Source organism: Cyanistes caeruleus, chromosome 1 (genome assembly GCF_971803275.1).
Source record: "Cyanistes caeruleus chromosome 1, bCyaCae1.hap1.1, whole genome shotgun sequence".
Taxonomy (NCBI): Eukaryota; Metazoa; Chordata; class Aves; order Passeriformes; family Paridae; genus Cyanistes; species Cyanistes caeruleus.
In genome coordinates this window covers 116,518,383-116,531,368 of record NC_141701.1, presented here as the reverse complement: position 1 = coordinate 116,531,368, position 12,986 = coordinate 116,518,383, and the positions used below count along the sequence as shown (strand labels likewise).

At 37.1% G+C, this 12,986-nt stretch overlaps 1 protein-coding gene across 8 annotated transcripts in view; it reads right to left on the bottom strand.

The window, feature by feature from the left end:
- SATB1 (SATB homeobox 1) overlaps window positions 1–12,986 on the bottom strand; it is a 92,376-nt gene that overhangs the window by 41,203 nt on the left and 38,187 nt on the right. For all 8 annotated transcript variants that reach the window (XM_086852063.1, XM_086852042.1, XM_023919218.2 and 5 more), the window contains 2 exons: window positions 5,244–5,355; window positions 2,468–2,922 (listed from right to left, as the gene is read on the bottom strand). In XM_086852063.1, the coding sequence (XP_086708189.1) occupies window positions 2,468–2,922; window positions 5,244–5,355 (567 nt within the window). The remainder of the gene's footprint in view (window positions 1–2,467; window positions 2,923–5,243; window positions 5,356–12,986) is intronic.

The window sequence follows — 12,986 nt, the reverse complement described above, 5'->3', positions numbered from 1 at the left end:
GTTAGCTTTCTATCTCAGAAAACAGAACATGAATTTAAACAAGCATTTTCATTTTTCTAACCAAAAAAAAAAAAAAAGGGGGTATTACATTAAGCTGTGAGGAATTCAGAAATACAGCAAGCAGAACAAATTTTGAAAGTTTTCATGTAAAAATTGCTGGTACCTGTGTTTACCCTTGGACATTAGCTGTCACTGTGGGTTAAATTAACGATTTCCAGGTTTGCAAAGGTGAAATGCACCCTTGACAAACTCCTCAAAAGCCTCACTGGGGCTTTGCTTCGTATGAAAAGTATGATGAGATATTTCTTGGCAAAACTGAGGCTGACACTCTCTAGGTTCCTAGTATTTTTCCTTTTTGCTCCTTATATTTGCCACAAAACATAACAAATATTGCAAAATCTTATGTAGCTAACTGCAAATACTAACTTGATTAGCAAAAACAATTTGCAGGATGTAGTGTTACTACTCTGTGTTCTTTGAAATAGATTTGGTTGAAAATTACCAAAATATATTGGTGTATTTCATAGCTCCTCAACGGAATTGTTTTCAATGTTCATTTTGGGGTTTCCTCCCAGTTCTGGATCACTCAGCACATTTTACCAAGCCATTTTACAAAGTCTGGGGAAGAATTGAACTTTAAACAAATATTTAATAACATTTGTAGTAAGAAAAATACATAGCAATACATATTTTGATATATATTTAGTATAATAATACTAATATTAAAGTAAATAATCAGTATTTGCACTAGAAATCTTGTTCTACAGTTGCATTCATCACTTTGAAAGAGCATTTTCTCCTACTCTGTCATATAAATTCAATGCCCAGTCAGAACCAATCATCCTTGTATTTCAGGTAAGAAATACTGCTTATGCACAAAGGATATGCCAAAAGCTGTATGCAAAACTTAGCTGTCAAAAATTGACCCCTTCAGAGGGGGAAAGTTTAGATAAAACAATGTGTTTTTAGGCAAACCTGAGAAAGAAGTAAATATAAAATAAACTTTATTTTCTGAATTACTTTGGCTTTTTGTCCAGGTAAGGTGACAGCTGCAAATTACTGTAACATGGAAGCTACTACTATTGCTTAATACTTCAGAGTATTAATAATAAAAATTTTAAACACTATATTAAACAACACTCACTTATTTGTAAATATAACAACTGACAGAGCCTGGACCTAACTTAATGTAAATAATCCCTGCATGAGTTCATGTAACCCATGAAATTTTGTATGAAAGGTCCAGATCTTGAAAACCTCCTCTGCTGTAAAGAGGAAAGACACATACACAGAGCCCTACAGAGAATTCACACAATGACTCTACTTTCCTTTAGCTAAAGGAGGACGTAAAATATTGTAAGGCAATAGTAATTCAGAACAATTATAAATGACATGCTGATTCAAACTTGCTACCAGAGCATTTGAAACAGAATTTTTATTCTCTAAGCTACGACGGGAGAAACAAAAATGTTTCAAGAGAAGCTCAAATTATGATCTTTTTTGTTGTACTATAATCTACAATGGGAAAATTGTTCTCTAAGTATGTGTTTTCATTTTAAAATGTGGAACCCAAAGCAAATTTACCTATGTCTTTTTTAAATATTTCCCATTTTACAAAGTCCTATTAAAAATATTTTATTTTGTGTTTTAACATACTTCTAAAATTTTGAGATCTTATTATTTGCATCCAATATACTGGCATTTCTTCCATAATTTCTGCTTGATTAAATTCCATGCAACATGGCATTAAGTTAAATTCATAGAGCAGAATAAATTATAACAGGGTTAGCTTCTAAAACAGGTGTAAAAAATAACACATTTTAGTGTTACTTATCAGCTTTGCTAGGGCTGGCTTTTTCTGCATTGAAGAGCTGAAGTATATGTTCTGATGTGGACACCGGCAAGCTCAGCAACTACTGTTTTTGCAACAAACCACAAAAATACATGAAGAGAATAGGTCATCTAGAGATAAAGCTTTCAATTTTTAATTTTTCAGAAGCCTGAAAAAATGTTATTAGGACTCTCACTGGAAAATGATAAAAATAAATGCAAGTATGAATAAAAGACCATCTCCAGTACACCTGTGAAAGAAGACAGGTTGTTCAGTGCGTGCAGGTGGTCAGAGCAAGTACAACTCTACAACACAAAAGGCAATCTGTTGGGTGACTTTGTGGATGGTTCTGCATAGAGCTGTTCATTTCCTTTACTGGGAAATTCAGCTATTCATAAACCATCACCACTGGAGAGGAGCCATGCTTCCTGTAAGGACAGTGGGTATTTCCACAAACCAGTCCGTGAGGATTTCAGTATGGTGTCAACATGGACAGTGATCCTGCAAGGAAGCATGGTTCCTTCAGATGAGATAAGTGACAAGGTAGAAATGAGAATACAGACCTAGAAGATGGCAATTACTAATTAGAGAGGGAAACACTCCTACACTTAAAAAATTAGAAAAAAGATGACTGACCTGAGTTCGGTTAAAAGCCACACGTGCAAATACTGCCTGTGAGATTCCTGCTCGTTTCAATTCATCACGGACCCACTGGTAGATTTCGGAAGACACCTCTGTGTTCGTTGAGACCTGCTGCTCCAACGGCTTGTTCATGGATCTACTGACAGGAGGAGGGTGGTTCAAGTACTGTTGGTTTAAGGACTGCTGGGCTAGAAGTCTGTTCACTGCATACTGCTGGTTCAGCAACTGGGCCATTACCAGCTGCTGATTTACCAGCTGAGGGCTAATGGGAGTAGATACAAGTCCAGGGTGCAGGTTTGGAAGCGGGGTCCGAACTGATGGTTGACTACCATGAGAAAGCTGAACAGGAGATGGAGGCTGTTCGGCTGTGTTCCCTGGGACTGGCTGCTGACCGAAGTTGACATGGTTGGCACCTTGCTGGGATAGTTCAGAAAGGCTATCCATCTCAACTACAGCAGAAAAGAAACATTGAAAAGGCCAACATCAGACTGAAAATCACAAACTTGACTGTCCTCACAAGACATGCTAATAAAAATAAACAAATGTAAAATGGTGCAATGCAACCCAAGCATGTGCAGGTTGCTGCATCCCACAGTGACAGACACAGGGGACTTCAGACAAAGCACTAACCAACTGGAGATGGGGCAAAGACAAGAGACAAAAATCCACTCTGTGCTGTGGATGATACAGGTGAAACAGCAAGTGCATGTGTGCAAAGGATAAGGAGGGCTGTTGTGGGAAAACATGTCCCAGCCAGAGAGAGAGAGGCCCTCAGTGACTGTTTTGTTCCTCCCATGAGGTCCCTGCCGTGACATCTGCAGTTCCCAGCCACTGGAAATCTGTAACAAGCAGGGTGAGGTGTAGACCTCCCCATGCTCTGCTAATTTCTAGATGCTGCATCAATTGTATGGGACTGCTAGGAACTAGTATAATTTATGTAAATTACACAGATGGGCTGCTTTATCTTGCAACCATGTATGCATGGTTTTTTTCAGTGACTTGCAACATGGTTGAATTTTTTTCTTATATTAACTCATCTGCCTTTGACACGCCCTCCTTTTTAAATAACAGCACAGTTTTTTAAGCTACAAGAGTTCTTCCAGTTCTCCTCTTGTGCATGATTAAACAATATCAAATAACTCTAGCTTGATATAAAGGAGTCTCCTTTTTATCAGCATTTGTAACTTTTTTTATTCTAGAGCTTTAGCAGCTCTGGTCTGGAAATAGCCTTAAGAAAATAAGCTTTATTTAAAAACCAAAAGTCCAGTATTTTCACAGAAGTGTTGTAGCAATTTTTTTTCTTATACTAGTAAGGTTTGTTTTTTTTTTTAAGGCAGTGTCTGAGCTTGTCACAGTAATTATGATCTTCAGTAACAGTCATCAGTGCAAGGCCACCCTTTCCTCCACAAGGATCAGAGCTGCATGAAGAAATTAGCACTTGGATTCCCACCTGCCTCCCCATCTTCCTCCCTTATCTTATTATGGGCAGAAAACTGACAAATAAAAAACAAGAGTTTTGTTCTGCAGAGACTTCTGGTGTCCATAGCCTGGATCAATACCCAAGCAGTATTGCTACTCCTCACACAGGTGACTTTGGGGGCAATGCTGCCTCTTCTGACAGCATTAGTTTACACAAGAATACACAAACACACATTTTCTATCCTCTGGCTTCACTGACTCAGAGTGAATGGAAGATGAACCTGTCTTAGCAGACCATATAAGTAAAATTTTGCAAGGGTTGCCCCATGCAGGAGCACTTCTGCAAGGGTTGAGGGAGAGGCTGCTGTGGAAAGGTCACTCTTCCCATATGGCCACTCTGCTGCCTCACACAAGGACCACCTGAAACCAAGTGAAGTCTTACCACTAAATTTGGTGGTCTCAGAAGAAGGGTTCCGTGTTGCACAGAAGGTACAAAGTAGATTAAGGAAAGAAGCTGCCTTTTTTCACTCAGGGAAAGTAGAGATCAACCCAAGTGGGCCATTCACTCGAAACAGTAATTCAAGCAATTATCACAAAAGTGATGCATTGTCTTCATTACAGCCTTAAGCTATAAAAGGCAAGGAACCCGTTTTGGTAGATGAATGATTTTGCTTCAAATACTGAAAGCTAAGTCAAGCTCAAAATTCAATCCAAACTGAAGTCCTATTTTTCCATTCTGTTGAAATCTGTGTAGAAATTTTTTGACATAAAGTGTTCAAAATTATGTGAACAGGTTAAAGAAAGATAAAAGGTATCACAGAATTGATAGATTTTTTTCCTCCAATAATTTACTTGTCCTTACTACAACAAGCAAACAATTGTCAAAACAATTATTTGTTAAAATTAATTGAAATTAGGGTCCCAAGGTTAAAGAAAGATATGAATTTATAAAATTACAACATCCTTGCTGGAAGGTAGTGATAGCTGTAGAAGCCTGTTTCTTTAAATATACATTAACCAGAACGAAAAAAAAATACATACATTAAAAAGTCAGTTCGTCACAGTTCCAGGAACAGGTTTTCTAAACAATTATTCTGGGTGGTAGAAGATCTCTAGATTTACAGAATGACAGCTTTACATCTCTGGCAACCCAAGTCAGCTTGGCTGTTTCAATAGCAAATATTTATTTAAATGAATTCTTTCACTATATATGTACTTTCTACATCTACTCATCAAAAGCATCCTAAACTTATCGTGAAGGGAACTGGCTTCTTATATGACTGTGACAGACCTCAATGTGACACATAATGGTATGTAACCACCATCAAGGCAATTTTTTTTTTTTGCTTACCCATCATATCTTTTGCCTTCTTGAAATGTTTATACCACCTTCCAAATTCCTGACATTTTGCTGCTGAGACATTTGCATAGTAAGTGCTGTTCACAATGGAAGAAATCATACTCTGTGTGAAAAGGGGAGAAGAAAAAAAAAAATCTGTAATACAGAGCAGTACAAGTCAAAGCACAAATTATTTCAATTGTTGAACCATTATATTTTTAAAGTTTGAGAACCATATTGCATTTTAAATCCTATCATCCAAAGCCTTTTAAAAAACTCATTAATTGAGCATGAAAACAAACCAAGGTATATTGTAAATGGGAGCAAAAAATAGCAGATGTACTAAGGGAAGAACAAAGTTATCGACCAAGAAACATCATGCAATGGGATGGGCTCTGGACAGAAGATGCTAATCTTGAAAGTGAATTTTGTTCATCCTATTTCTGCTTTTATATTTGATTGACCTTCACATACCCACATAGACATACAATTCCTACACCGCCTTTACAAATGCAAGCAGTGACCCAAGTTACCCATGTCCAGTTCCTCTGTGCCACTTATCACAGAGTAGACTCCAGAAAATCATAGGATAAAACTTTATCTGAATGACCTATGAATAGGATAAAATATGGGGTTTTTAGTAGAATAAAATATGTATCTAATAACCCAAAATGAACCCAGCCTTGTTTTTCCTCAACAGGGTATTTTAAGTGATTTGCAAAAACAGGCTTATGAAAAGCTTATTGTCATGTCTAATTCTGTAACTGAATATTATCTGTAAAATAGACCAAAGGAAGATTGAGATGATTTTTTTCTCAAAGGTTCTCGAGATATCAGATAGCTACAGTGAGAAATTTACCTTCTGCTCAGTTTTGACCAATTTTAAAATAGTGGAATTTACAATGCATAAAACTTTCAGTTCCAGTACATTCTTTTACAAATCAATTAAGACCAAGCCTTGAAAAATGAGATAATGCTCCAACTTGAAAATTATACTCACTATATGATGTATGAACAACAAAATTAGCAAATATAATTCTGACAGACTGAACTTCGCCATCTTTTAAATTTCTATGTGGAAAGTAGTTACTTTTGGCTTAACTACAAGAATTGTCCAGTTTATCAAAACAGCAATGACAGTCAAGAAGACAAAGCCTTGATTATTCTATTTCTTCACTATTCAGTATGTAACATTTAGATACATTTGTGCTATCTTACAAATCATTTAGAGCATCAACCCTTTGTTACACCAACTACAATAACCACTGGAAGAAGAGTCTGGAGTAAAAATGCAGTAAATGTTACTGTAAGTGTTCTTTAAAAGGCTAGTTCAGTTTCTGACTAAAAGTATCTTCATTATTGATCTTAGTGAAGTTCATTATAATAATTTTCTAAGGTATTAGTAGCAAGCTGTTCATGGAGGCTCAGAACTGCAAGAGTAAGGCAGCATTATTTATGCCAAACGTGGATATCCTCTACTCACCAGGCAGGTATTTTAATGTTTCTCCGAATCACCAAAATTCTTGCCACTTCTTAAAACTAACCTGGCATTTCTGAAACTAGCTAGAAGTCTTTTGTCAGTGGTATAAAAGGAGAGTGAAATTTTAATAGACTACCACAAGTCTAACCTGAATGACCAGAACCAAGCTCAGTTGAACCCAATTTCAACTTCCAGTATAACAGCAGTATACTTAATGTCTAATATATACAAAATTATCTTTTAAGCTCTTTTATAGATTAAACTATCTTAAACACGGGCACGTGATACATAAGGCGTGATTTAACAAGTCCTGTGGATCTGACCTGGCAAATTATATTAATGCACAGACTACTTGCAGGAACTGCAGATCTATATGTGCAAAATGGGGAACTGCACCTGTCAGAGGCTATCATCCCACACCAGCTCATGTATTTTGCAGATTTCATTTAGACTTCAAGGTGGGTTTCTCTTATTTTACTTTGTGTTTTTCAGATTTGTTCTCCCGCTCAACTAACCTTAAGTATGAAAACACGTATATTAATTTTAGTAAATTGCCCATTATTGAAGATGTTTGTCTAAGATTTCCTAGTGCTCCCTTCCATGTCATTTTATAAAAATGATACACAAATGACATGGCAGTTTGCAACACATCCCCTGCTTCTCCAGGAATAAATTTAATGCAGTTTACAACCAAATAGGGGACTGGTCTGTTTAAGAAACACTGCTGAGAATTTTAGTTTCTCTGACACAATGTGAATTTCAAGCTTTGATGGCTAGCACTCTGATGTTACTCCTGCTCTTCAAAGTAGAATTAAAAAAAAAAAAAAAGACAGACATTGTAAACACTTTTAAAATGAAAATTATCCTGCATTTTCTTTGAGAACACTTCATGCAAACATTCAAGTGATATTACCTACGCTAAGAATCCTCATCAGGAGGAATCAATGATTTATTTACTAATTCACTGAAGGCAAAATTTTACAAGCCAGATAAAATATTATTACCTTGTTAGCTCAGAAAATATCTTGACAACACTGAATTTCATTGTTTCTACGCTTTATTTATTGTCATCAAACGTGAAGTCACATCAGTGCAGAGAGATGCACTTGGCTGTAGAAATTCCCTATTGCTATAGAATTCCTGTACGTTTTAATGCCAATCTACTTACATAAAGGTCTTATGGCCTAAAACTCAAGATTAACCCCATGAGTTAGTGGTCTGCAGAGATTCATCATCTAGACTGAAGACATACTGATGCTTTTCATATTACCTGGGTCATTACACTTGAGGAGTTCCCCATATCTTGAATCATCAATAATCAAAATAAATATTATTGTATTTGAAGCACATCATATCCTGGTACTACTGCACATATCGCCCTTATCTGTGAGGCACAGAGGCAGATGCCCTCCACATACAAGGATGGCGAATATAAATATATCATACGAATATTCAAATGCATCACATGCATCACTCATAATCAAGTGTATTTTTCAGATGTTGCAAAGAAAATTGAGAGAACGCAAAAACGTCACAGATACGCAATCTTATCTCCTTGTAGTTTATCCATGAAGGTAAGTTGTGAGCCATCAAGATCTCAAATTTCCCTCTTTCCCCTCTCCCATATCTCCCTCCTCCCAACCACATCACTTGCAGTCATGTTCTGAGAATCGGGAGATCTCATCTGAAATGGTGCCACCTTCACAGAAATCCCACTATTCTGGAATGATACCATCTGCTGCAGCCCAAGTGCTCTTTTTTTAGCCAAATAAGTTAATTATAATTAGGCATCCAACAACTGTGTGAAGGTAGGGGTAGAATTTGTTCTGAGGTTCAGCTGAGGTTCACCCAGCGTAGATTGAACCAAATCCCATTTTCTCTGGAAGATTAAATACCAGAGATTAAATACCAGACACCATCTTTTTCTCAAAGAAGTTGGGGAACTCCCTGGGGAAATATCATAAATCTCAAGCAGGAATCGTTTCATATGCCCATCAAACAAAACCCAATAAAATGGTAGCATCAGACACCTTTTGTTTTGTGCCAGAATCTAACGCAAGGTGCATCCTGCAAGATACGGGAAGGACCCGAGCCTTTCATGCCGGCTCGTTGCTGCAGCCACCGCTGCAGGTGCTTCAAGGGAGGCATTTCTGAGTCATTGCCTCTAACACTGCTCTTCAACCAGGTGAACTGTTGCTCGATCATCGCTAAAAGTATACTGTTGTCCTTTTTGCAAAACAACAAAAACAATGTTAATCAGGTTAATTCAATCATCTAAACCAAAACTGTTCATGCTTTTCTGCCAAATCAACCAACCACAGCAAAATCTGTTATCAGTGATTGCTCAGCTTCCAGTCAAAAAAGCTTTTAACCCCCACAGTCCCAAAACTTCCCCTAAATAACCTTAAAATTATTTTTATATGGGCAGAATAAGGTTGTTTTCATGCCTCATGAAGGGGTACTTGGGCTGCAGTATTTACACAGAGCAAATACATGCTAACAGACTTAGCAGAGAGTAACAGACACAGCAGCTTCCTAGAACAACTCGTCTGAATTAGATATCAGGGATTCCTTTGCAAATTAAACATTTTTCTCAAAAGAAGCACTGTAACTAAAACTTATTTAGGCCTTCCAGGTTGTTTAAGTAGGAAAAAAAAATCTGATTTTTGCAACCCATTCATTGGTGTTTAAAGCTTCAAGCCTGCTCAGTGGAAGGGGCAAGGGCTGCAACAACTTATTTACACAATTATCTAAATACGATTAAACAGCTGATGGACAAATATTAAACTGGAAAATGTATAGTCATTTCAGCTTAATGTAATCCCCTTTCTGTAAACACCCAAGATGATTTTTTTTCAACCAGAACAGTCCTGACATCTCATAAGCCTAAGGGTGAATAGCAAGAGATTGTTTTTGATAGTTATAAATATTCAAAAGACATGCAGACCATCTGCTTTCATAATACAGGTAAAGCAAGACTGAAATGGTGACTGCTGTATAAAAATGGTTCTTTTAAAAAAGTCTTCCTCTCCTCGAAAACTATAAAGACAGATGTCAAAAACTGTTTACACAGGGTAATCAGGAGCGTGCAAAATGTAATATTCCTTTTACACACAGTGCTTGCTAAAGAGATTTTTTTTTCTTTTCTTCCCATCTGTGTGTTGCAACACATTTCTACAAGTTAAAAACATTTTTTCAAACAGAGATCTCATGAATACCCAAAAACATGCTATCTGGTTTCTGAATGCTAATTAATTTCAACTAAGAAATCTGATTTTTTTTTTTCTGTAGAAAGGAATGCATGCTTTTGAAATTGAGTACTTCAACAATGACAGACACTGAAAACAGAACACCCCACAAGTTTAATTTTGCACTAGTTTGACACTGGCTATTTTCACAACTGTTTTACATTCAAACCCGCATCTGCTAAATCTGGCTATAAGACAGGCAGCAACTATCCTCTCACTTTTCAAATGAGATTTTATTTACGTTTTACTATTTATCAAGTTTTTCAGTATAAAGCCTTGTAACAACATAATGGTTTTGTGAAGTGGTAAGTACAAGATACCTCATCTTGCAGGCAGAGTATGAACAGTGCTGCCCATAAACCCTACAGTCAATTTTCAGAACTGAAACACTAATCTTGACAGTACCCTTTTAATGTATTATATTAATGGTACAGAGGCGTTAAGCACCTTTTTTATAATTCTCTATAAAATGAACATTTACTGAACAATCTGTCAAACCACTGGCTCCATTTTTTAAAGCCAAACTTTTAGAGCTTTATTCTATTTTGTCTCCCATAAATCCTCTGCTTTACATCCCTAGACACCAGCAGGGAAGCATGTTCCAATGCTGCAAACTTAACATGGCTTTTTAAAAAAAAAATAAAAGAGAAAAGCTATGAGCCTTTGTCCCTAGACCAAGTTTGAATAGTGATAAAGTTGCAGAACAGAACTTAAAGATTTGGGGGCAGATGGAGGGGGGGATCTTTTCATAAAGGACAGAGGAACTTTGTTTCCCCTGTTCTAGCCACTATCAGTGGCTTTTGTTTGCGTGGAAATAGCAAGCTTCAGTTCTAACAGAAGCTGAACTCTTACGAGTGCTTATTTCTCAGGAGGCTCCATGTTAACATTTTTCAAACTAGAAGGGAACATTCAAGCCCCGACCAGATAACACAAGATTATCCCCAAATCAAAAGATTTCAGCCTGCCTGAGCCTATGCCAGCCCATGTACTGCAAATCCCCACCAGGTTAAAATGTCATTCCTAGTGTTCTGGGATGGCAGAGAAATATCATCTGCCATTTGGAATAGAAGCAGACCAAATATAACCAGCCACTAGCTTTTTTTTTGGGCAAGAAGTCATGGACAGTTGAACTGCGTATGAAGAATTATGTTAAATTTCTTGGTCCATTAGCTTGAACTATAGCAAATAATGCAATGGAATTTGTTGTCATATGCCCTATAAACATGTAGGATCAGGGAAAAACCCACAGATGGACAGAGAAGAAAAAAACTTTTGTTTGTGCCTTTGGCACTGCACTTGGATGGCTATCTGACCTCCATACTGTTGCCAGGGTCAGGAGAATAAGAATCTGCATGGCAAATGCTGGTCATATAAGTTAAAACTGAATAAAATGCAGATTTATACTGATAGCACAAGCTTTTTTCCAATACATTAGTATGCCTTTCCTCCTTTCTCCTATCCTTGAAAAACTGAAATTATCCCCTCCTCCTTTTCTGTCTTATGTTGTCTTTAAGTATTATAAATGTATATATTAATGTAAACATAGAGCTACATTGGGATAATGAGGGAAGATATAAAACTAAAAGAACCCAAATTATATATACATATATACACATATATTTATATATGGATAGAAATATACCCACACATGCAAAGATTTTGAAAATCAGAAATGAGGATTCAGCATCTGAAGGAACTGATCCTTGCACTATTTTTACCATTCTGTAATGTAAATTCCCAGTTGCTGCATGACAGAGCAGCATTCTCCCAATGTTTTCTGAGCATCTCCCACTGATGGATATAAATAAAGCTTAAATAAAAAGCTGCTTCCCAAGATACTACTCTTATATCTACAAAGGTTAAAAGCTTAAAAGAGAGAAAGATAGGTAGGTGGGAAATGTTAATTCAGATTTGAAGAACTTCATAACTGCTTTATAAGCTTCATGGCACAGTGCCTTAGACTAAAAAAAAAAAAAAAGTAAGAAAGAAAATGAAGTCACAACCTCAACCTATAAAAGATAAGGAGACATAACGCATTTTTGTCTCTATTGTCAGATGTCCAACACAAATCTTTTTAAGAATCCTGATTTTACTGCACACTATTTGTAAATTGCAGATACTTAGTACTAAAAGTCCTGGGTAAACCCTTCCTAAAAACAACCTGGATAAAATATAGGATGCAAAATAACCAGTATTTAGTAAGCTAATTCTTGGTTTACTTCACAGAATGAAAATGAAATTGAGGGGTGAGTTATTACACCCTAAGGTTTTGATTATGCAAGTGCCTTTGCCAGCAGAACTCTGAAATTTGAGAGTTCCATGGGTAAGAAATGTGCTATCCATTTCAGCCAGGAATCCATTTGAAAGAGCTGTTATGAAATTAATAGATTGTTTTAAACTTCTCTTTCAGCTTGAGCTGGGGATGCATGTTTTCAGGAGCTCTCCCCACAGGTACCTACCACAACACTATCTTGGGGTGTACAGGCAGAATTTCTGCTGGATGAAGGCAAACCCAGAAGCCATGCTCCAACCCGGGCTGGACTTTGGGTCCACAGAACCAGAATTAAGGTACTCCAGGGTGAGATCCATCCCTCCTTACTAGTTCTGTGTGGTGACAGCCTCAGCCTCTCTCCAGACAGCTGCTGTTCTTACACTAGGCTATGTACTGCATGAAGCCTGTGCACCTGCATCACCTCTTCTTCAGATCCAATGAATGGGACTAGGGGAAACTAGTCCCAAACCAAGAGGAGGCTCCAAGTAATCCAAGATACAATCCAGCATTTCTTATTTGGGAATAAAGAGGTAGCTGGGGTCTTGGAGATCTCACAGACTGGTTTGGTGAAAAGATGAGACACCTTCAGCATTCCTCTCTGGTGGACTGCTCTCTAACCACTCTGTTCCAGTCAGGTCAGAGTGCTTCTGTCTTGTTTCCTATCTGGGACGCTTGTCCTAATGAACGTGCTTTCAAATACTTACCTAATGCAAGTGCTTTGTGTAATACAAGACATTTTAGACCTATTAATGCCT